General features: G+C 33.1%; 1 protein-coding gene across 1 annotated transcript; it reads right to left on the bottom strand.

Moving 5' to 3' along the window:
- Nucleotides 1-2,656: 2,656 nt before the first annotated feature.
- Nucleotides 2,657-8,119, bottom strand: LOC103487566 (O-fucosyltransferase 10-like). Its single transcript, XM_008445904.3, has 10 exons — nt 7,429-8,119; nt 6,486-6,564; nt 6,244-6,311; nt 6,032-6,120; nt 4,895-5,092; nt 4,575-4,779; nt 4,318-4,485; nt 3,967-4,134; nt 3,314-3,507; nt 2,657-3,120 (listed from the first exon to the last, which is right to left on the bottom strand). The coding sequence occupies exons 1-10, from the start codon at nt 7,810-7,812 to the stop codon at nt 2,913-2,915; spliced, it is 1,761 nt and encodes a 586-aa protein (XP_008444126.2). The 5' UTR covers nt 7,813-8,119; the 3' UTR covers nt 2,657-2,912.
- Between the last annotated feature and the right edge of the window lie 17,871 nt (nt 8,120-25,990).

Raw genomic sequence — 25,990 nt, 5'->3', positions numbered from 1 at the left:
AAATAGAAGTAGAGGGAATCACATTATTTTTTTAAATGCATTATTTTTCTAAATTGTTTGTAAAGTGCATTAATTTACTAAAAAGTATTGAAAACAACATTAATTATTTTAACAAAACATGGTAATGGTTAAATAAAAGACATGATTAATGATGTTTGGCAAAAAATATATACAATATTACTCCAAAAACGTAATTAGTAGAAGCATTAAAAGTGGAGAGGGTAATCAAAATGATACACTGAAATATATGTAATTGTGTGGCGTAACACAATTTAATAGCCAAAAGTAAGGAAGCGTTGTGTCATGAAAGAAGAAGAGACGAACAAAGTTTAGAAAAGAAAGAGGATGGATGGATGGATGGATGGTTAATATACATTTTGGATTGATAGGTAAAGCTAAGTAATTAAATTGAAAATGAGATAGTTCGAGTAAAAATGGTTTCAAATTAGAAAAAAGAAAAAGAGAGGAGAGAAGAAGTATAGAAGAAATGAACATAACAGATGAAAGAAGGAGAAAAGGTGAGAATAATAATAATAAAATGAAAAGCCCACTGCCCAATGCTCCGCCGCCCTCGGAATTTGGTGGCAGAAGAACAGAGGACGGAAGAAGGAAGAAGGAAGAAGGAAGAAGGAAGGAGAAGAAGCTAAAGGAGCTATCTATGTTATAATGACGTACGGTGATGGGAGCCTGAGAAGACAACCCAATGAACACCCAAGTAAAGTATACCCTGACCACTAATACAAAAATCTCTCTTTGTCTGTCTGTCACCCTCCTCTCCCTCTCATCGCCTCGCCACTCTATGAAAGAAAACCCTATTCTTCTTTCTTTCAAACGGTCACTGTTGGACAGTAGAGATTCATTCCCATCATCAAACTTTTTTTCTTCTTCTTTAAATTATAGATATAAATATATATATATATATATATATTATTTATCCATCCATCTATCGGCCACTGAGGGAAAGATGAAAAATGAGAATGCAAGTGTAGGGCGGGAAGGCATGTAGTGTGCTGTCAAACTACAAATCTACCGCTTGCGTCATCCTACCAAGCCCCCACACTTATATTCGTATTCATTCAACTATGTATTCGAAAACCACTTCATTGTTCATTCTATTTCTATTTCTTAATCAAAATATATGTTTTACTTTTATTTATTTTCCTTCTATTATCTTACCAATCCAAACTCTTTTTAAATCCGATTCTTTGTAATTTCTTCCACCTAAATAACCTTTATTAAATAATAAATCTAACTTAACCCATCCTTCTCTTGAATTTTTTAATTTTGTTGCCTTGTATTATATTTATATCTTTTCATAAATATAGAAATATTTTCAAAAATATCAAACAAATTGAAATTATAACAAAATCATCACATTCTTTCATTCGAGTTTTTTATTTTTCTATGTTTTATAAATAGTTTCAATATTTTGATATTTATAAACATTCCTCGTAAACATATGTATGTATAATAATATCATAACTAGAAAAAACATATTTTTTAAAAAATTAATAACAAGTTCGGGTTGTTTATAGTGAATCCACGAACCAACCGAACTTCTAAGATTTTCATTCTTTTGAATCCAACCCAAACCGTGAGTTGGGTTGATTGGATATTTTTTTAACATCCCTAGTTAAAAGGTTGTGAGCGTAACCACTGTTTTAAGTAACCAAATTTATATCTAAGTCTAGTTCAATAATTTAATAGATGGCCGTAACTTTAAGTTCACGTGCAAATCCTGCTTTCATTTTTTGAGTTCGTTCAATTTTACTAGAGAAAAAAAAAGTCTTAATACAAGTAAAATTGGCAACTATGGTAGGGATGTATGAAGTCCTTGATTCAAAATTCATAAACCTATTTCTTTCTTTAATAGTGTTTACAGAAGAACACTAAGAAGCCACATTTCCAGCCTTCTCAGATTCCACAATATAGAATAGCCAATCCAAAAGGTTTACAATGGATGGGTATGACAAGAAAAACGTAACAATACGATTGGCTATACAATTTTGTATGATAAAATTTATGTTTATCCGACTGAGAATCAGTAACTCCTTGGATCACACATTAACTAACTCCCTCAATTCTATCTATTTGGGCCAAACACTCTATACAAGTTCTTTTCCTTTTTTTCTTTTTGTCTGAGAGCGATTCAAACATAGTTCAATTAATATATCCACTTATTTGGCCTATTAAGAAAAAGCAAACTGAAGAGAAGAGAATGAGCCAATGTACAAAGACTAAAGCAGATGTTTCATGAATAAATTATTCTTTGGTAGTGTGGTTCTATAGTAAAATGCTCAAGTATTCATGTGATTGATAACATGAATTGTCTTCCATTGCTTCTTTTCAAGTGTCAAATGATTTTGGTACTGTGAATTTTCAAGTGTGCGCATGAGAAAGCACTCAACAATTTGTGGCTAATAAAAGACAACCCCAAACCAAAATCTAATCATATCAACAAAATTCAATCTCATTTCCAGCAGCTTCCAATGTTGTATTAAGATGTCGCTGAAAATGTTTCATTTCAACTCCTTCAAAACGTTCTTTGTTCAACCACATTCATATTGTTCATAAAACTCCATTTTGTAAAAACCTGATTGCTTTAGCTTCAAAATGTACATATTTTACAGTTATCATCATCGCTAACACTTCAACAAACACAAAGGGGAAGATTTAATTTCACTCATTTAAGATCAATATAAGAAAATCATTACATTTCGTTTACAATGTTAACTTGCTTGCATTTTCATCCGTGCTACCAAGACAGCGACTATCTACACCGAGCAAAATTTAAAGCCAATGGGATTTTCCCATTTCGAGCCACGTGACTGCAGAATCCTCCACCTTAGAGGATCTGTTTGCTTTGGAATCATAGATGCAAATCAGTACCATTTTGATGGGAAATTCAATTGCTATCTCATGGATCCAAAGAGCTGATAGAGCATATAATTGTCGTCTGTGGAGTTAGTATTATGGGGTTTTTGCAGACATCTGCATTCGGGTAAAGGGTAAGTATAGACAGACGTTTTTCTGTTGAATCGTCTGATTCTAGGTACCATTAGCCCCTTTCGGTCGCTCTCTGAAAGCATCACTCCCATTTGTTCCTTGAATTCTTTCCAGCTGTAAAATCAACATGATATATAAAGTTATCACGAATGCAAATCAACTGATTTTGGGCAGAATGCTATGCAGTTCATCTTAACATTTATCTATTCTTAACTTCTCCGTGATCATCATAAACCAACAGTCACTAACTACTTAAGTTCTTATAATAAACAAGTTAAAGAAGTAATTTGAAAGCTCGTGTGAATACCTCAATTTTATTCTATCATCCATTAAAATAGCAAGCTTTCGTTTATCAGGCTTGATTGTCTTGGCGTGTCCATCGTAAAGGAACCGTCTGTGCCCCATTAGGAAGTGTGGAAAATTACCTCCCTGAGTGGTAACAAAGACCTCACTTAACAAGCATACCATATAATCCAAAGCAGCCAATCTTGAAGAATATTCCTGTCAATAGAATTATGCCAACTATTAGTACTTGATAAAATAAAGATCATAGGTACATGTCTTCTAGTTTCACCCATTTTATTACCTAGGGTATTTCTTAACTTGGCCAAGGTGGCTATGGTGCCAAACAGATCATATATACAAAAATGGTTGTCGCACTTAGCTTTGAGTAAAAACAACTTATTTCAACGAGTATATATTTTAGTATTGAACTTATAAGAGTTATTTAGTTGAACTGAAAAAGATGGTGGATTAAGCAAAAGCACAGTATTTGATGTTTTATTTTCATGATAGAGACTTTACTCAGTTTTGCTAAACGTTCTCCTTAATGTTTGAATGAAAAGCTAGTGAGTTAAGGCACTATCTTTCAGTAGCAGCCATGAAAATTAATGGAAGTTTTGTCAGGCAGACAGTTTTAATAAAATTTACAGACCACTAAGGTTGAAATAATGAAATTACCATAAACGGAGCAAGTTCATCTGGCGTAGCAAGTGATTCCTTTGTATGCAAAAGAGGAAACATTTCCTGCAGTGGAGCTAAATATCTCTCTGCCTGGTATAACTTACCCGAAGCCAAATAAATGGAGGTGTTGTTATCAAATCCCATACCGCGCAACATCATTCCAACCTAACATGAAAAACAAAGTTCAAAAAGTAAAACATAGGAAATTGGTTGAATAATTTACCTACAACATACCTTAAGCTTTTACGAAAGCAATTATTACTAAAAACATGACTGGTAAAAGACGCATTTTATTAAGTGTGATTGCTTGTTTGCTCAAAACTTCTAGCAAAAAGAGAATTTACATACCTCCAAGGGGGTTAAAGGGCATTTTCCATTAATTCGGTTAAGACTAGGTGAAATGAGATGGTTTTTGAGTTTGAATTTCTGCTTCCATCCTTTTTCTCGAATTGAATCCATTTCAACCTTTTCAGCTTCACCTCCATCATATACACAACAGGAGAAAGCTACCATGTCCTAGAGTTCAGATATCAAGGCAACAAAAATAAGCAATCGAAAAGATAAAACAAATAATTTTGCAGAAGATGATGAAGAAGCATTAATACCTCCTCAAATCGTAGGTGGATGGAAACATACTTCCCATCATCTCCTGAACTCTTTTCAATCATCCGGCTAACTAGCTTATGTGCAAAAGTCAGAATAGGAGAAGAGAACTTCAGTGCTTCATAATTGGCCAAGCATCTTAAGAATTGAATTTCAGGTGGAATATTCATAGCCAATCTGTTGGCAAAAGGGGACACTCGAACTACCCTGCATCAGAATACAGTAGAAACGCACGTGGAGTTTCCTTTAGTTTTCAGTGCACAAATGAAAGTGTAAATAACATAAAAGGCTTGAGCTGAAGCAATATGCCATTGATGCATACCCTTCCCTTCGCAAAACAGGTAGAACCTCTGCCAAATAATAATTAGCAGTAGACCAAGCTTGTACGTGAAAGTTTGGTATATTAGAAATGTTGTAATCATATCTTTGCATTAAAGCCTCAGGTAGCTCTTTAACAACTTTAACGTGACCATCAAGGGCAGCTATGAAGTGATCCTCATCATAAATATCACGAAACTTACTGAAAGAAATTAAAAGAAAAAAAAGAAAAGAGTTCATTATATTCTGAGAAATGAGCGGATATAGAGAGTGCAGGTAAACTATATTCATCATATATTCATACTTGTAATGATTTTTAGCTATATCCTAACACAGCTTTTGCACTTCTATTTTAGAATTTTTGGGACATTTTCAGAAATGAACTGAAATTTAAATATCTAACAAGAATTTCAGGAATACACACATAGATAACCTTGTAACAAGTTGTGTTGGTAGCCAGGGAAAAATTTTGTATTCTTTCTATATATAATCTGTTGATTCTAATTCTCACTTCCATTATACGAATGCCATTGCCACCCTTACTTCCTTTCATGTTCTTCCCCTGCCAGTTGCACAAACGGCATCCATCATGCATGTTTAATTCTCCTAAAGGCTAAAATTATCATTCACATATGAGAATCAACAGGTACAAAGTAGGTAGTTTGACCTCCAACAAGATGCAAACAGAGCATCCATTATAGCTTGAAAAGATGAAAATCCAATAAAAACATGTTTGAGTTTGACCAGCGTTTGTTTTAATTAATTGTTTGCTTCTCAGATTGTTCAAACAATAACTTTCAACTGTATGAATAAACTTAGCATTTACAAACTACCATATCCATGAACACAGATTTATAAAAACAATTATTGGAAACTGTTTGCAGTGATAAACCATTCTCCTTCACAAGATGCAAACAGAGCATCCATATCACACACATAAACATCTCGGTACGCTGATCAGGTAGGGCTACACAATAATTTAAAAGCTCCCTAACTCTTACTTGACTTATTTCCAGTTTTCTAAAGGTAGATTGTCGAGATAGCACAGGATCATACCACAGAATTGAAAATAAAGGTCTAATCAAAGCCAAAAAAGAAAAAGTTCTTAACAATATTACACAAGAATTCCATAAGCATATACCTTGAATCCTTCCAGACATTGTGGAACTCAAAGCGGGGAATAACTAGAATGGCATTTAGAAGCCCTGCCACAGCCACTGCATTGCAGATCTGCCAAAGGAAGAAAAAAGATTAACATACAAAGGTGCCAAGCAAATAACTGAAACTGCAGACTTCGGTGCAAGAATTGCCAAAATATGAGAGAGGAAAAATATCGAGTTACAAAGTACATACTGCAGACCGTTGTTGGTTGAGTCCACCATTAGCATCAATAATCAGGTAAGTAGTGGGGTCATTGGATTCTGAAATTCAAAGGAAAGAATAGTTAATCTGGAGAAATAATTAGCACAGTTATTGACATGAGAAGATAAAAGTAGAATAAGCATGCTTCTGGAATGTTATGTTAAAAATCAGTAACTCAAGAAAAGTCAAAGCCCCTAGCACTAAACACTTGGTCAACTCAGCAGTTTGCATACCTGAATGCAATCGAGAAGTTGTTGAATTTGAACATGGCTTTCTCTCCTTCAGCCTTTTGTATTTCCAAACTGATGACAACTGCAAGAGAAATTATACACATTGTAACAGAGTTAGAGCAATGCCACACCCGAAAAAAAATCATTTAAAAGAAGTGAACTAATCCATATCACAACATTATTGGATCCAACAATAACCAGAAGTCCAAATGAGATAAAATTTCCATTGAAATGCCCCATGTAGCATCAGTGTTGAGAAAATAATTCTCAGCTCATTATAGCTTGAAAAGATGAAAATCCAATAAAAACATGTTTGAGTTTGACCAGCGTTTGTTTTAATTAATTGTTTGCTTCCCAGATTGTTCAAACAATAACTTTCAACTGTATGAATAAACTTAGCATTTACAAACTACCATATCCATGAACACAGATTTATAAAAACAATTATTGGAAACTGTTTGCAGTGATAAACCATTCTCCTTCACAAGTACATGAACTATTACTCTCCTCTGTTTTGAAAATCAGAAATAAATGCATGCCGGAATCAAGCAGTTAAAGAAGTTCATAAACTAAAAATAATTTTTATGTCAGATCCATGAGAAAGAAACAGATGAACTGCATCAAAACAAATATAGCATCTGAACATATCCACTCACAAAGTCCCACTCAAAACCTCCAAAACAATCAAAGAAACCATTCAAATCCCATATCTTTCAACAACGATACATATTCACATTCACAGTTCCCACCAGAAATGTTTAACATTGAAAACTACGATCCCCCGCCTCTCCGACCCCACTTGTTAAAACCCCAAAAGCAATCATAACAAAAGAAATGGCGAGAATGAATTTAACACACAGCCCCAAACTCCCCAACTCACTATGCGAATCCGGCATTTCAGCAGAAACCCAGAAAAAAAAAAGATGAAGAAGGAAGAGAACTGGACCTGAATTGCAGAGGAATTATCAGATTGAATATGGCGATGGAGCCGGTGATACATTAGATGGCTACGATAGAGCGAGCCAGGGGGAGGGGGCTGACCGACGAAAGAAGAGAAAGGGCCAACGCACATGATCAAACCAGAGATATAAAGCAGAGGAAGAAGCACCATATGTCTAAAGCTAAACCTGAAAGTGAAACCACCGACAAATAGTTCCCGCAGTGGTTGGTAATAATGGGGTTTGGAGCGTGGCTTTCGTCGGCACTTAGAGGAAGCATAACGCGGCGGCGAGTGAGGAGGACTAGGAGAGCTACTCCCACTGCTCTGAGACCCATCACACTGGTACCCATTAGCATCATAGCCATGATAGTGAAGGTTCTTAGGTTTCATGGCAATGCGATTAAGAAATGCAAGAGATCACTAAATGTTTCACCTCAAAATCGGTTCAGAAACAGAAAATGCAACAAACCCAGAAAGAAAAACCGGGCATTAAAGGTATAGAGTGAGATTTTCGTGGTTTGTTTGAGAAACACCGAAAACAGAGAGAAAGGTGAAATGAGTAATGTGATGAGAGGAAGTGGAGTGAAGTTCATCAATGGTGGGCTAATGGGTGTCCCTGATTTCGGGAAAATCGTTAAGAGAGAGAAAGAATAGTGAGATGTGAAGAGAATTGTAGAGAAAAAAGTGAGATTAGTGGAGACAAAGCAATAAAAGTTAGAAGTTAGAGGTACGTTTTATATGATATCCAGTGGGTACTGAGTTTGACCGATTATATTATTTATTTGTTTGTTTGTTTGTTGTTGGCATTTTGGTAATTTTAATCCATGGATTTCTGTTGATTGTTATTTTCCCAATTAACGAATGAATAATTTGAAATAAGAAAGGGCTTTTTTGGTATTTACGCACGTTTCTTCTCTTCTCTTCTCTTCTCTTCTCTTCTCTTTTGCTCTCAAAAGCATCAATTCTTTTTTCCCTTTTATTTCTTTTTCTTTTATCTTTCCAAATTATAACCATCATCTTCCCTTTCCTTCCCCTTTACCCCCAAATATATCAATCTATTTAATTAACTAATTAACAATTATTACAAATCCTCTATTTTCAAATAAATTCCTATTTTAAAAAGAATTAATAATTGGAATCTTTTTCTTTTTCTTTTTCTTTTTCTTTTTTTTTTTTAATTCCTTTTGAGAGAGACAATTTCTCTTTCTTCCCTTCTTTATTTTATTTTATTTTATTTTATTTTATTTTATTTTATTTTTAAAAAAAAAAAAGAAAGAAAAGAAAAAGAAAATAATTTATTAATATCGGTTTCTGACAAAAGCCAGATTTGTATTTCCAGTTTTGTCCTTTGCAAATCTCTTCCCATAGCTGCTCAATTATTTATTTAATTACAATAAATCATACCCCCAATTGTCTATATTATTTGTACAACCAAACGCATGACATACTAATTTACTCCTTCCTTCTAAATTTTACTCACATATATTCATTCTAAAAATAAACATACACTTTCTTTCTTTCTTTTTTTTTAAAAAAAAAAAAAAAATTACAAAGGAATGAATGGAATAAATGTTTTTTTTCAGAAAAGTAAACTAAATACCTTTTTCGCATTTATTTCTTCTTATTTTTACTTTTTCTTTTTAACTTTCACAATTAAAAAAAGAAGAAGCAATAATTACTATTGTGTTTTTCATGCATGGTAAAATTATATTATTATAAAGTCATTGTGATACATAAAAACAATCATTTATATATAACCTCTCTCTACTCTGGAGTGTAATTTGAGTACTTATGTTGGATTTGACCAATTGATATGGATTATGGGATGCTGCTAAAAAGCTTAGAACCACTATTATTTTGACAACCTTTGATTTAATTACACCAGGATATAAATATGAATTCTTAGTTGGGTAAACTACATGTGTATAACTACCTCAATCATTAATTCAGCTGTAAGAATGGGAAACTCTATCACATCTGGACTCCCTAAAAATCATTTACCTCAACTCGTGTTATAAATTTATATGATTATCAACTCAATATTATCATTTCTTGTTACTTATTACTTTAAATTATAATATATTTTGATTTTATTATTATTATTATTATTATTATTATTATTATTATATATACATCCAAATGACTGTAAGGTTCTAAATTCAAACCATTCGTGTGAAGGTGAAGGTGCTTCATGGTTTACATAAGGTAAAAAGTGAATATATATTATTGTTCAATTGATAATGGACGATGATTAATTACTAGTTTTAACTGACACGTTCATTATAGAAGAATGAACATAATCAAAAACCTCTTTAAAGAGTGAGTTTTAATAATTATTGCATACTTTAAGCTACTTGAGCTAAAATTTCTGTATACTCCTACTTGTTGTACATAAATAATTTTTTGCGTTTCAATATTAATTAGAATATATTTGTTATGGGTTTAGCGAGACCTAGTACATCTGTTTAACTATACAATAAAATATCAAAATATTGAGTCAATTATCAACTGTGATAACTTGTTCGTAATACGTTTGATAGTAAATTGTTATAACGGCTAACAATTGTTTTGTTGACTTTATTATTGTTCTTAAACAATTAACTATGATAGATTTTTAAAGTACTGTCGTTGTACTCTTGCGCATGCGGACATACACACATATAAATTAACTAAGTTGTCTTCAACCATATGTGCACTTATGTTAATAGGAACGTAATTCTAAACTAAATAAGTTAAATATGAAATGTGGGCTAATTGGATTTAAGGTACAATGGTAACATAACACTACAAAAATGATTACTTTGTTAAGAACTTAAAAATTAAACGAAAGCAATCATCTAACGAACTCAAACAATTTAAAAATAAAACCTATGTTATACGGTTAAGTTTAAGCTACCTCTTAATATTAAACAAAAATCAATAAAATTGTGTCATCTTTGTAAATAAGTTAATTGATTTTGTTATATTTGAAAACACCTCTAAATTAAAATTGTTAAAAACAGTGAATTTTTCCCGGTGAAAGATTTAACCTAATTTTCTTTTATTTATTTATTTTTATTGTCTATTTATTTTCTCTTTTGTTCATATGAAATAATAATTAATAAAAAAAAAGTTAGATTATGGTCTTCTCTGTTACTTAGATTTTCACCAAAGGTACTATCTATTTATTTTTGCCGCTTTTTTTTTTTTTTTTTTTTTAAAAAAGTAAACATGATCAAGATTATATTATTTGTTGAATATTTTTAGTATATTTGATTAAATCATCAATTCATTTTTATATGAATATGTAGATGAGTAAAATATAAACAGCAAGGATTTATATTTAAGAATGAAAGAAAAGCAAAGTATTTAAAATTTTCAAAAAATAAGAAATGGTAAATTTTGTATTTTGACAAATTGCTAAGATTCTCATAAAAAAATATGATACGGTTAATAATACGTAAAAAAAGTTATTTAAAAAAAGAAAAAAAGAAAAAAAAAAAAGAAAAAAGAAAACTAATTAGTAAAAGGATGGAAAGATTTAATAGAAGAGAGTAATAGGAGGTTAGTTTAGTTAATAAAAATGAAAGAAGGGAATTAATTTGGCAGTGGGTGGGACCCGTAATTAAATTAAAATAAAGGGAAATGGGTCTGACATCTTTATTATGAGCACCACCACACGTTCTGCCTCCTCATCACACCACCTTCAATCCTCACACCACACTCCCACCTCCCTTATTCCCTTATTACATGCTTTACTCTAATTCTAACTTTTTTTTTTTATTGGAATAGTTTCCTAAAATTTGTAGTATACATGAATATTTGATCCAAGCATTTAGGGAAATAAAATGTTAGAGATGTTGGATGAAGCATTTTAATTATTTAGAAAAATAATTATACTTGTGCTTGATAATAGAGTATAAATTATTTAGGCACTATTATTGTTAAAAGCCTAGATGTAGGTAGGATCATATATGACTATGAAAGTATGGGTGTAGGGGGGAGCACATGGTCAAATATGAATGAAATAATTACACACATAGAATTAATAATGCATCTAAAATGAAATAAAAACAAATGCTTAGTTGGTATTAGTGTAAAAACTGGATGGTTGAGCAATGTGGAAAAAGGGATTAGTATGAAGAAGGGCGTGTGGTGCGTGATTGCCAGCTGCACAAGAGGGAAAGGGGTGGGGGGTGGGATTAGCGTGATGTGTCCGAAATTGGTGAAGTCGAAGAAGAAAAAGAAGAGGGGGATCTGGATCCAACGGTGTGGGAGCGTGGGTGTTGTGGTTTTGTAAGTAAAGAATAAGGGGTGGTATCACATGACACATCATGAACAAATCCCCATCCTTTGACTCTACTTTTCTCCTCCATCGCTACCTTCTCTACCCTTCCTTTCTAACATTTCTTTTCTCCATTTTCTTTTTTTAATTTATTATTACTTTTTTATTATTATTATTATTATTATTTTATTTTTTTGCTAATCGCGACTTTAAAATGTCAAAACTATTATTGAGTTCTTAAATGTCATGTTTAATGGATTTGAACATGTCTATTCCTTTTTTGAAATTATTGAATCTACTAAAAGTCTCAAACTCAATATTAATGGAATAAATTCAATTTTGTATCAAATATAACATTATACTAACACTTTTTTCTTCTTTCTTATGGATTGATTACAAATAAAATGAAATGAAAAGGAGATTGCAAAATGTGTATACAGCAAAAAGGATTGCTTGATTAAAAAATATCACAATAAAATGACTTTTATATTACAAATTGAGTTCAAAATGCTCCATCCAAACATGGTTTTTTTCTATAATGTTACAATACAATCTCATCCCATTATGGTTCACTAAATACTCTCTTAGGGGTTGTTTGGATGGTGGAAGTGTTGGAAAGTACAATTCACCATGATAATTTTCTCAACTAATAACTTTGTATTAATCACCAAAGTAAAGAAATCTCAATTAACACACTAACATCTAACAAGTATTAACAAATATCGAAAAGAAAGTCTTATATGGATAATTGATGAGAAAATTAAAAACCATAGCTAAAATATTTATTTATTGAGAGAGACATAAATTTTGTAACTACATCTAAGTGTTATATTAAGAACAACTCAGTTTTTGGGAAATTTCTCCTTATAGGCATTAAGAGAGAGATCTCAAATGTAGTTTGACAACATTGTAAAACCATATTTTTGAAAGTGAAATTAGTTGTTTGTCCTCATCACATTTAATACTAAAATACAAAAGTGTACCTACCACAATCCTCAGTTATATATATATGGATACACACATATTGAAAGTGATAGGAATGTTATTTTATGAAGGTTAATATGACTCCTCTATCTGACATGTAGTAACATGGAAAACACCTATTAGATTAACTTAAATATCTAATGAGTTGACCTAATAATAATATTTATATAACTATCAACTAAACAATTTAAGAGTAAAAATATTATTTTTAATAATTCAAGACTAATTTGATGATATAAACCCGTTTCAAATAACTTTAAACATAAAAACAAAAAATGTGATTTTAACCCATAACTTTTAAACATGTTCTAACTTCATCCATCCTAATATTTAACATATAGAAAAACAATGGATAAATTTGTGTTTTTGTAATAATTAGTAGTTTATTTACAAATTTAATTTTCTTTTAGAAAAGGTGTCCAAGATCTGTATAATTTAGAAATATTTTAATTATAAAGTCAGAGGTTTGAAAATTTTGGAAGGTTAGAAAATCATAAATGAAAAGGCAATAGAAAAATGTAAAAATGAAGTTTAATTGATTAGGGTGTGGGAACACCAATGAAATGGGAGAGATTACATAGATTCCCCATCTTAACATTCTTTTGTGTACAAAGACAAACTAAGATTAAAGTAAATATATTTAATAATAAGCAAAGAGTTGACATCCAAAACATGCTTTTATTTTATTTTATTTTCTTGAATCCTACTTGACAGATTAATTAAAGATTAAGCAACTCCATAACCAACCCCAAGATCTATGCATTTAAGCACTGTTAATTTAAATTAATAACAACGTGGAAGTTTTATAATCAGAAGTCCAACTTCTGTTTTTAGATACATCATGTCCCACTTAAACACAATATATATTGTAGTGTTGATGCGAACAGAATTTAAGCAATAAATAGTATGTAAACTAAAATGGAATGAAATCCACACTTTGACTCTGAAAGCTAAAATGGTTCCAACTATGTTGGTAAGAAAGGGTGAATTTTTGCTATCTCAGAGTTGAGGTTTACTAATTTTGATTACCTTCTTCAATCACAAATTTTGGACTTTATCAAATTAAATAATAGAGGTTGAGACTAATTAAAAGTTTATGTGTCCCAAATTGAAACTGAGAATATAAATTGACAAATTTCTAATGATGTCACGGGATAAGTAGGACCTAAAGTCCAATTGAACACAAAAATAGGTTTAATTTAGCCAAAATGCTAAATAAGACCAAAATTCAATACAACTGGACATACAAAGTCAGGTCCATAGACCAACCAAAACCAAGCCTACAAAACACCAAAGAGAATTTTATAAATTGAGGAGTTCACTAAGGGTTTAGAAATTGAAACTTCACATGGTCTAAAAAGATTTCGTAACTTGCTTGCTTATGAAGTCGATCACGTTTAAGACTCAAGTCCACGTGTACAGACTTCAACTTAAATATTCTTTCAAAACTTCAACTTCAAGCATATTAACGCATTTCACTTACTCTAATAACATGTACAAACTCAATCGAGAGAGAATGAATGAATCAAGTACTAAAGGTCGGACTACATCACATGAAATCAACATATGAAAATTTAACTCTACGAACTAAATTTATTTGAAAATCTCGGGCAAACACCTACTTTTGATCCTCTTTAGAAATTTTGAAACAACGTACTAAGGGTCCACGAGTTTCATAAAAAAGATATTATTAGAAGAAAATGTCAACTATGTGAATGTTTGATACATTTGGTTAGAATAGTATAATATATAGCAGAAACTTGAAAGATGAAGCCACATTAACTCCACCCACATTTTGGAAAATTCTAAGCTTTTAATAGCCATTACGTTGCTTTTACTATTACTTTGAATTGGAAGACTTCTCTACTCTTTCTCTCCTCAATAAAAGGCCGATACCATCCATCCTTCAAGTTTTCTTTTGATGATGTGATCTATCTCTCCTATGTTTTTGTTTTCGTTGTTGTCTTTTGCTTTATGTTGAAATTCACCATTCTTGCTTTGGGTGAGTTTTACTCATTCTAGTACTCCAAATTAATAAAAAGTAAACTCAAATCTAAAAGATAAAAGAGTGTAATAATTTGATATCAAATAGAAATTAAACTCCAACACCAAAACGAGAATAGTCTCCCTGGTTAATTAAAATGTGAATATGTAGGGTTGTAAACAATAAAGCATATATTTTCAACTGAACATAGCTTTCAACAAAGTTGTGTGTGTTTTTTGTGTCACACGGTTTTATCTTAGGCGCATCTTGATATGAACATGAGTACTTAAACTAAAGATTTTTTTTTTCTCCAATTGCCTGATCTATTCACTTTGATGGTTATGCCAATAATACAAAGATATATATATATATAGCAAGACTATTAATAAAAATATCTTTCAATCTTAGTATTGATGTTACCATGTGATCGGATGATTGAGTAAGCTACAAAGATTCATCGTTAAATATCTTTCAATCTTAGTATTGATGTTAAGTATATAGTTTTATCTCGACGCTTAATGAAAAATAAGCTTTATTGAATGTAATTAAGAAAACGATTGCAATGCCATTTTGGTCCTTATACTTTGAAGTTTGTTTAATTTTGGTCTTATATTTTTAGTAAATCTTAAATTTAGTTGTTTAAAGTTATTTTTTATTGAAATTGTTTAAATAATCACAACAATTTTCATGTAAAGAAACATAATATATAAATACATTTTTAAAATTCAAAGTAAAATTGCAAATAAAAAATAAAAAGCAATGAAAAAATCTATATTTATTAGTAAAGACTAAATTTAAGATATATTGAAAGTCAACTAAAATTGAATATTTTAAAGTATAAAGACTAAAATTCTAGAGTATAGAGATCAAAATGATATTTTAATCTAAAAAATACAAGTTTTTTAACCCAAGTAAAGAAATGGAAATCATATTTTAGTGTGGAAAATTGAAAATATGTTTTTTTTTTAATAAAAAAAAGTTTAAATAAGAAAATGTTCTAAAAAGAAGCTTAAATGAATGTTATGAGTTTTAATTGAAGAAATTTAAATGTAAAGAAAGTGGTGGGGGGCACGAAAAAGGGTAAAAGAAAGTGGTCATCATAAGAGGAGGCAAACCAATAAATAAGATGGGGTCAAACCTAAAGATGAAACATACCAAAAATTTTAAAATCACTTTGCCTCTAATTCCAAATTCAAATTCTCATTTTTGTCCATTCGAAACACCTTAAGACAGCAAAATAAATAAATACCCACATTGTTCTAATTAATGTTGGTTGGGATCCAAAATACTGGCTTTGAAATCAAAATTATGTAATCCTCTTTGATACTTTTTGGCACTTGGATTTCATTTATTTTGAGTTGATTGGTGGGCGTATAATGGTTTTGACTTCCTACCTACCTCCTCCTAGTTTGGTAATGATATTATATAATATGACTTGTGTTAGAGATCCTCTCATCAATGTGGTAACATGTCTACGACACTCATTGTCTAAGCACAACGAGTGAATAATTCAGCTAAGCACTAAAAAATTTAAGGTCGACACTCTTGTTTTGAGAGTGAGAGTACTTACCCACTATGTAATGTAGTTGAATAGAACTATTTATAAGCACATTCTCTTGAATGATAGTGTCAAGGATGTTTTCGACGTTCGAGGGTGTAGGCTGTTAATTTGATCTAGACTCTTATTTCTTAATCAATATATATTCACTATGTTGACTAATTGATCCTAACTTTGAAGTAGAGATATTTCTCTTTTGGGATGAATGTACCCCTATTGTTTTTTTCTTTGTGGTGCTTTTTGAGCCTTGGGTCTTATAATGAACAATACTCAACATTAACTGTTTTTTTTTTCTGATTTAAAAATAATGAAACTGAGAAAAGAAAGAATGACGTAACCAACATAATTCTACCCAACATAAATTGTCCACAAAATCAACCCTTCGAACTGGTTGTTAAAATCCAGGAAAATGTAGAGAAAAGTTAAGACAAAAATAGGTAAGGAAACAAGTGGCCAAAAAACTGCAGTGTTTAGATATTTGAAGAAAAAAGGCTTGAAGCCAAAACATTTGTATATTTTATCAACATCTTTTTAAAAAAGAAAACAGCGATTTGAAGATGTTTTTGTTAAAAAAAGAAAAAGAAAGAAACAAGATGCTTCTATTCTCAACTGCACGAACATATTAGACTCTTACATAAATATGTATTTAATTCAACCGTTAAAAAGCCACCATACCACTGTACAATGCAACTTATTCCATCACAATAAATAATTTTAAGACAGGTTTATGATTCATCTGTCAATATTTGAAAAAAACTGACACTTTTATCGTGTTCAAAATCACTTCAAAATACATCTTTTATCACTTATAAATAATTTATACTTTTTAATATAATTTTTATTTTTATAGATTAATGATTAAAAATATGTTTTAAAATAATTTTTGAAAACGTCAAAAATGTTTTAATCATTTCAAATTTAATCTCAAACAATGCACTCAAAACAATCAAAAATCACATTTATCATGAAAGTTATTTACAAGCGTTCTTTTAATCACTCGAAATCAATACAAGTCTAGTGCATAAAGAGGTTTAGCACGTGAAAATTTCAGTAACTATAAATGCTTGAAACTTGGCAGAGCAATAATAGTGAATTTTCAGAAAATGGCCAAAAAGAGAACAGAGCTACAGTAAGAGTTTTAATGTCATAAAAAAACTCAAGATCCCTTTGAAACAGAGTTAAATTTTTTATTACTATTTTAAAAATAACTTGAACCAGTATAGAATGGCAAGAAAATATGACGACTAATATGTATCTAACTTCGATGGTATTGATAAGAGTTATAATGTGTTTGACTAGTGTTAAACTATATCTAAATTGTCATTTTAGATCTTAAGACCCTTTACAGTTTTCAATTGAAATTACACGAACATTTTCAGTGATCAAGCACTTTTTAAATCTTTTCATGGGATATATTGCAGTTGAATATGGACCAATCCCCTTCCTTCTCTATTTTGTTATTCATCAAATCACATCACCAAAATGAGTTAAGGGTGGGATGTGGGCTGCCTTGTCATAGCCAAATCTCAGAATCGATGAAGGAGAAGAAAATCAAAGTTTACCCAAGCTGACCCACATGAAAAGTGGGTCAGGTTTTCTCCGTACAAAGTCGATCTCCGTCAAGTTGGGTTGATTTTTGTTAAAGTGTAGTTTGTCTAAAAGAATATCTTTTAAATTAAAAGAGAAGATATATTTGAGAAAAGATAATTAATGAATATTTGATTCTCCTATATTTATGGAATCTCGCTACTTATCTCGAAGAATATAATAAGTTCCTTTTCTTTAGGGATCTCATTAAAGATACAAGGCATATACATAGCATGTATATATTGGGGTCTTGAAGATCGGCTGAAAAACGCAGAAAATAGAGAGAAAAGTTTTTGTTGCTGATACGAAGAAGTAACTTTTGATTTATCATTGAAGCGCCCTCTACAAAAGGTAGTGACCTTATGACTTCGGAAGCAACATGATTATCTAATGTTGAGGTTTGCAGATGAGTAACATACAGAATGAGACTATGGTTAGTCTGATTAATGATTGAGTCACGCATACATTCCCGGGGGAGCTTGACCATCAGACGCTGTCGACGGGAGTCTTCTTTATTCCAGGGGGAGCCTGGAGTCTGATGTTAATTCACAAGTCATATAGTTTTAGTATTGAGATGTATACATAAGCTATATTGATGTTTTGATGTTTATGGTGACTATTAATAAAATTACTCATCTGAGCTGTGCGCAGCTCCCTAGCAGTAGGCAATATTAATCCAACTGGGTTACCAAAGTCTCATGTGTTATTCTCTTATGCTGTCTCACTAGTTATTACTTATATTATTAGCTACAGTTGTAACTGAAGGGTCCTTGATTATCTTTTACTGTTTTTCATTTGGTATCAGAGCGGGTAGAAAGATCATGGAGATAATCAGAGAAGGACCATCTGCATCTCGTCCTCCTGTTTTAGATTGTAAAAACTACTCATATTGGAAACCTCAGATGATCTTCTTCATTAAGACGTTAGATAAAAAAGCTTGGAGAGCTCTTGTGGTTGGTTATGATCCTTCTATGATTACTGTGAATGGTGTCTCAGTTCCAAAACGTGAAGTTGATTGGACCGATGCAGAAGAGCAAGCTTCTGTTTGGAATGCCCGAGCTCTTAACGCGATATTTAATGGTGTTGACCTGAACGTTTTCAAGTTAATAAATTCCTGCAACATAGCCAAAGAAGCTTGGTAAACCTTGGAGGTAGCGTATGAAGGTACCTCCAAAGTAAAGATCTCAAGACTACAGTTGATAACATCTAAGTTTGAGGCATTGAGAATGACCGAGGATGAATGAGTGTCTGTTTATAATAAGAGAGTTCTTGAAATCGTAAATAAATCCTTGCTGCTCGGTGAAAAGATACCTGATTCTAAGATAGTTCGGAAAGTACTTCGATCCTTGCCTAGAAAATTTGATATGAAAGTTACTGCGATTGAGGAAGCTCATGATATTACAACCCTGAAACTTGATGAATTGTTTGGCTCGTTGCTTACGTTTAAGATGACCACTGCTGACAGAGAAAGTAAGAAAGACAAGGGAATTGCTTCTAAATCCACACATGTAAGTGAGGAGGTTGATTGTGATATTGAAGCAAACATGGATGAGTCAATAGCTTTATTAACCAAACAATTTACAAATGCCTTTCGAAATTTAAATAATCCGAATGTCACAGTTATGAATGTTCAAACTTCTAATCAGTATCGAAGAAGAAATGATAATGGTCCTACCAGGAGAAACAATGAAAATTCCGATAGACGAAGTGATGGTTATCTTAAGAAAAAGGAAGGTGACAGAAAAATTTTCAGGTGTAAAGAATGTGGAGGAATTGGTCATTATCAGGCAGAATGTCCCACATTCCTGAGAAAACAGAAGAAAAACTTTCGTGTCACACTGTCAGATGAAGAATCTGTTGATAGTAGAGATGATGATGGAAACATAAATGCTTTTGCAGTACGAATTACTGATGAGAACACTGACGATGATAGTGAATGTTCGGTAGAAAGTAAAAATGATGAATTGTCAATTGAGAAGCTTGAAACTCTATGGAAAGAAGATTGTGAAGCTAGGGCAATACAAAAGGAAAGGATCCAAGATCTTTTAGAAGAAAATGAACGGTTGATGTCGGTAATATCTTCTTTGAAGTTAAAATTGAGAGAGGTTCAAAATGAGAATGATCAGATTTTAAAATTCGTTAAAATGCTAAATTCAGGAACGGAGAATCTAGATTAAATACTAAAAGCTGGACATAATGGCTCTCATAGATATGGGTTGGGATTTGTGGCCACTACAAGTAGTTCTAAAGCTACATCAGAAATCAAGTTTGTCCCTGCCTCAGTGAGAGTTGAATATGACATGATTCATACAGAGACTGACATCAGGACTCCAGTTAAATCTCTTGGGAGAACTTGTTACTATTGTGGTCGAAAATGTCATATCAGGTCAATTTGTTATAAATTAAGACGAGACCAGTTACGTCAACAGAAACACTGGAATAGAAGCCGTGGTCAACCTCGCTTGGTTTGGAGAATTAAATCTGCTAAAAGATGTAAGATTGCCTTTACATCCTTTCAGACCGCAGATGATGCGTGGTATTTTGATAGTGGGTGCTCCAGACATATGATTGGAAACAGATCATACTTTACGAACTTAAACGACTGTGTCACCGGACATGTTACTTTTGGTGATGGTACAAAAGGAAAAATTATAGCTAAAGGTAACATAGACAAGGATGATCTACCACAACTGAACGATGTTAGGTATGTGGATGGACTAAAAGCAAACTTGATCAGTATAAGTCAATTGTGTGATCAAGGTTACAAAGTTAGTTTTGATGATATTGGTTGTGTTGTCATGAATAAAGAAAATCAAATTTGCATGAGTGGTAAACGACAAACTGATAATTGCTACCATTGGAATTTAAATATGTCTGACACCTGTTAGTTGATAAGATCCGATCAAACATGGCTGTGGCACCGAAAGCTGGGGCATGTCAGCATGAGAGGATTGGAAAAAGTTATTAAAAATAAAGCAGTTGTGGAAATTCCTGATTTAGACGTAAATGGAAACTTCTTCTGTGGAGACTGTCAAATTGGCAAGCAGACAAGGTCTACTCATAAAAGTTTGAAAGAATGTTATACCAATAGAGTCTTGGAACTGTTACATATGGATCTCATGGGTCCAATGCAAACAGAAAGTCTTGGAGGTAAGAGGTATGTTCTGGTTGTTGTTGATGATTACTCAAGATACACTTGGGTTTGTTTTCTCAAAGGAAAAGCAGATACGGTTGAAATATGCAAAAATCTGTGTTTGAAGCTACAACGTGAAAAATGGAAGAAGATAACAAGAATCCGAAGTGATCATGGTAAAAAATTCGATAATGAAGGCTTTAACAGTTTTTGTCTGTTAGAAGGAATACACCATGAGTTTTCTACACGATAACTCCTCAACAAAATGGTGTAGTAGAAAGAAAGAACATAACATTACAAGAAATGACTCGTGTTATGATACATGCCAAAAATTTACCTTTATGTTTTTGGGCAGAAGCTGTAAATACTGTCTGTCACATTCATAACAGAGTAACTATTAGAACTAGAACGACTGTTACTCTTTATGAACTTTGGAAAGAGAGAAAACCAAATGTCAAATACTTCCATGTGTTTGGAAGTACATGTTATATCTTAGTTGACCGAGAATACCGTCAGAAATGGGATGCAAGGTCGGAACAAGGAATCTTTCTCGGATACTCTCAAAACAGTCGGGCCTATAAAGTCTACAATAACAGATCCGGCAGCGTTATGGAAACAATCAATGTAGTTATAAATGATCTCAATTCTGATATCAAACAGATGAATGATGAGGAAGATGAGACTCCAAACATGTCTGAAGTCAGAATTACGAGTATTGTGGAAGAGTCTAAAGCTGATAATTCATCCGACGGTCCAGGCAAAAATTTAAAAAAATCATCAGAAGAAATTATTAATAAAAAATCTGAACTAATTCCGTCAACTCATGTAAAGAAAAATCATCCAGCAAGCTCTATCATAGGCGATCCATTAGCTGGGATGCAGACCAGAAGGAAAGATAAGATTGATTATTTGAAGATGGTTGCTGACTTGTGCTATATTTCCACCATTGAACCTTCGATTGTTGACTCTGCTCTCAAGGATGAGTATTGGTTAAATGCTATGCAAGAGGAGCTACTGCAATTTAGACAAAACAATGTCTGGAAGTTAGTCTCAAAGCCAGAAGGTGTAAACGTTATTGGCACCAAATGGATATTTAAAAATAAGACTGATAAAACTGGATGTGTGACGAAAAATAAAGCCAGATTAGTAGCTCAAGGGTATACTCAAGTTGAAGGTGTTGACTTTGATGAAACGTTTGCTCTTGTTGCTCGATTTGAAGCCATTCGACTTTTACTGGGCATATCATGCATACAAAAATTTAAATTGTATCAGATAGATGTAAAGAGTGCTTTCTTAAATGGGTACTGAATGAGGAGGTTTATGTTGCTCAACCAAAAGGTTTTGTAGATTCCCAGCACCCGAAGCATGTGTATAAGCTCAACAAAGCCTTATATGGACTAAAGTAAGCTCCGAGAGCTTGGTATAACCGGCTAACTATGTACTTGAGAGGTAGAGGATATTCCAGAGGAGAAATTGACAAGACCTTGTTCATACATAGGAAATCTGACCAACTGTTGATGGCTCAAATTTATGTTGATGACATCATTTTTGGAGGATTTTCTCATGATCTAGTAAATAATTTCATTAATATTATGCAGTCAGAATTCGAAATGAGCATGGTTGGAGAGCTTTCATGTTTTCTGGGACTTCAAATTAAGCAAAAGAATGATGACATTTTCATATCACAAGAAAAGTATGCTAGGAATATGGTCAAAAAGTTTGGTTTGGAACAGACTCGAAATAAGCGAACTCCAGCTGCGACACATGTTAAACTTACAAAAGATACTGAAGGTGCTGAAGTTGATCACAAATTCTACAGGAGTATAGTAGGCAGCCTATTTTACTTAACAGCAAGTCGACTTGACATAGCTTATGCTGTGGGAATATGTGCTCGTTATCAGGCAGATCCCCGCATCACTCACCTAGAAGCTGTTAAACGAATTCTTAAATACGTTCATGGGACCAGTGACTTTGGAATGATGTATTTCTATGATACCACTCCCACTCTAGTTGGATATTGTGATGCTGACTGGACAGGTTCAGCTGATGATCGTAAAAGTACGTCTGGAGGTTGCTTCTTTTTAGGAAACAATTTAATCTCTTGGTTAAGTAAGAAGCAAAACTGTATTTCTTTATCTACAGCTGAAGCTGAATATATAGCTGCAAGTAGTGGTTGTACACAATTGTTTTGGATGAAAAACATGCTGCTTGAATATGGCTTCGATCAGGACATTATGACGTTGTATTGTGACAATATGAGTGCAATTGATATATCTAAGAATCCCGTTCAACATAGTCGAACTAAGCATATTGATATAAGACACCACTTTATTCGAGAACTAGTTGAAGACAAAGTAATCAAGCTTGATCATATTCGTTCAAATTTACAATTAGCCGATATCTTCACTAAAAACCCCTGGATGCTAGCTCATTCGAATACTTACGTGCTGGTTTAGGTGTGTGTCGCACTTAATTTCGTGATTAGCTATAAAGACGGCGCATGTCTCTAGGTTTCAAATCTTTAGAGTTGTTAGCGCCGTTTTTGTAGTAAATGGAGGTCTTTTCGGCTGATGGGGTTCTTCTTTTCATTCAAGGATGTTTAATTTCTGACTATTTGAATTTTATTTTGCCTATTTAAACTGAGATCATCTTAAGTCATTTCACATTCTAGAGTTGATACATTAGTTGAAATTTCTCATCGGTTACTCGAATTTTTTTCGTCATGGTGAATACTCGCAAGGGGTCTTATGTGCCTAAGCAGTTTGAAGATGCACCTAATATCATCACCTCTTCGCCTCCTCCAGTACAACATGTAAGGGTTAGAGGTCGCCGGTTCAAGAGCACTCCTCCCCGAAGACCCTATCAACTTCCGTCTGAGAAAGTGCAAGGTAAGGCCTCTAGTAGGTTGCAGAAGTCTTTACGTTATGAGGTAGTGCTTGAAGTCGGGGAGTCTGTTGCTCCTGTCTCTCTTGCTGTGCATGCATATTGTGCTTCTGAGGCCACTGTATCGGATATGGATTCAGATGATCAGGATAATGTTCTGTTAATCCGTTTGTTAAAGAAACCCTCAGGGCCAGTTACAGCCGAGAGGCTCCCTTCTGATCCCCCAGGTTCCATTCACTCTCAAGAGAACTCATCAACCGAAGGGGTATTCATTCCAACTCCAGGAGACCCTCGACGCTCACCAGCTATACCTTCAGGTCGTTCTCCCTCTGTTCACCTTTCTCGATCGAAACTACCTACTTCGCAACCAGATGTGGTGCCTGCACACATTCCTGAAATCGCTACTGCTGCACATGAGGAATAGATTGATGGTTCTCAAAATGATGATCAGTGTGCTTCTTTTAACCAGACTGAGATACCTCCTGAAGACATTCCTCCTCCTATTGATAATCCCATTACACCATCTTCTGAAGGAAGACCAGAGTCTCCTAAAGGTCCTAAACCCCCCAAAAAGAAAAACTCAACAGGCTAGAAAAAATGTTACCACAAAAATTGGCAGAAAGAAAATCCCTGCAAATGTTCCATACGTTCCCATTGATGGAATTTCTTTTCATCACGAGGAAAGCGTTCAACACTGGAAGTTTGTGATGCAGAGGAGAATTGCCGATGAGGTAAATATATCTGACAAACACCAATCCTGCATGAGTATCATGAACCTTATCCACAAGGTTGGTTTGGAAAAAACTATCTCGAATGTTGCCCCTTTTTATCCCTAGTTAATTAAAGAATTTATTGTCAATCTGCCTGATGAGTTTAATGATCCAAGTAGTGCTGACTATCAGACGGTGCACATTAGAGGGTTCAAATTTGTGATTTCACCTGCTGTGATAAATGGGTTTCTTGGAAATACTGTTGATATTGACTGCTCTCCATCGTGTCCTACTACTGAAGTTTTAGCTAATGTCTTATCTGGAGGGACTTTGTCCACATGACCTGTGAATGGAATCCCTGCAGCTCTCAACATCAAGTATGCCATTCTGCACAAGATTGGCATTGCCAATTGGTTTCCTTCCTCACATGCCTCAAGCATATCTGCTGCCTTAGGTACATTCTTGAGATGTATACATAAGCTATATTGATGTTTTGATGTTTATGGTGACTATTAATAAAATTACTCATCTGAGCTGTGCGCAGCTCCCTAGACGTAGGCAATATTAGTCAAACTGGGTTACCAAAGTGTCATGTGTTATTCTCTTCTACTGTCTCACTAGTTATTACATATATTATTAGTTGCAGTCGTAACTGAAGGGTCCTTGATTATCTTTTACTGTTTTCAGTTTTAAAGGAAATCTAACTAACCTGACCCACTGACAATCCTAGGGGGTGAGCCAAGGCATCTTTTGTACTAGAAATCATGTAGAGATTTTGGGAGAGAAAATCTTCTACTATTGGCTGGAGCCTGTATGGTGGCATTCTCTCTTCTCTACGTCAAATAGAAATTTCTAAGACTATCATAATATGAGCACCTATTTATATTTTGCGCATATTAACTTATTTCATAGACTCCACATCATGCTTAAATCCTACTGTTAAGACAAACATATTACTTTCTCTATGGTTCATAAATAAAATTCTTAAGAATACCTAACAAATCCTTTGCAGCCCTGCATACTTTCCTCGTATGGAGGCTGTAATCAAATGATAGGTAACTCGAGAACATGGCTATGTGCTCTTGGGATAGCGTCATCAAAGCGATGATTTGCAGTGTTTCAATTCCAATTGTCGAGCTGATAAGAAAAGAACACGAGTGAAATTAAAAGAGGATAATATGAGGCATATTTCAGAAGTGTAAAAAATGAAACCGATGGACTTCATTTGGATGATAAGGTATATGGAAATGTTATAGAAGAGAGAGAATCAAGGTGACAAAAATACTATTGTGATGGATAAATACTGATTGTTGGATGTAACCGTCCCTCCATGTTCGAAGGTTTGGGTGGTAAGAAAACTCAAGACAATGCTGTGCTTCCCGCACGATCAGTTAAATAGGTTAAAACAACCATTCAACAATAAAAAAGTTATGTCAACATGAGCAATAGACATAAAAGATACACA

The sequence above is a fragment of the Cucumis melo genome, chromosome 7, assembly GCF_025177605.1.
Source record: "Cucumis melo cultivar AY chromosome 7, USDA_Cmelo_AY_1.0, whole genome shotgun sequence".
Lineage (NCBI taxonomy): Eukaryota > Viridiplantae > Streptophyta > Magnoliopsida > Cucurbitales > Cucurbitaceae > Cucumis > Cucumis melo.
Note: the sequence above shows the minus strand (reverse complement) of the source record. Positions and strands in the feature narration are given on the sequence as shown.

What these genes read in the sequence shown, in the direction of transcription:
- LOC103487566 (XM_008445904.3), bottom strand. Translation starts at nt 7,812, where the DNA reads ATGAAACCTAAGAACCTTCACTATCATGGCTATGATGCTAATGGGTAC. An exon ending in ATAATTCCTCTGCAATTCAG is followed by an intron (nt 6,565 to 7,428) that starts GTCCAGTTCTCT and finishes TTTCTCTTGCAG; the next exon opens with TTGTCATCAGTTTGGAAATA. An exon ending in ATGAACTTGCTCCGTTTATG is followed by an intron (nt 3,508 to 3,966) that starts GTAATTTCATTA and finishes TTCTATTGACAG; the next exon opens with GAATATTCTTCAAGATTGGC.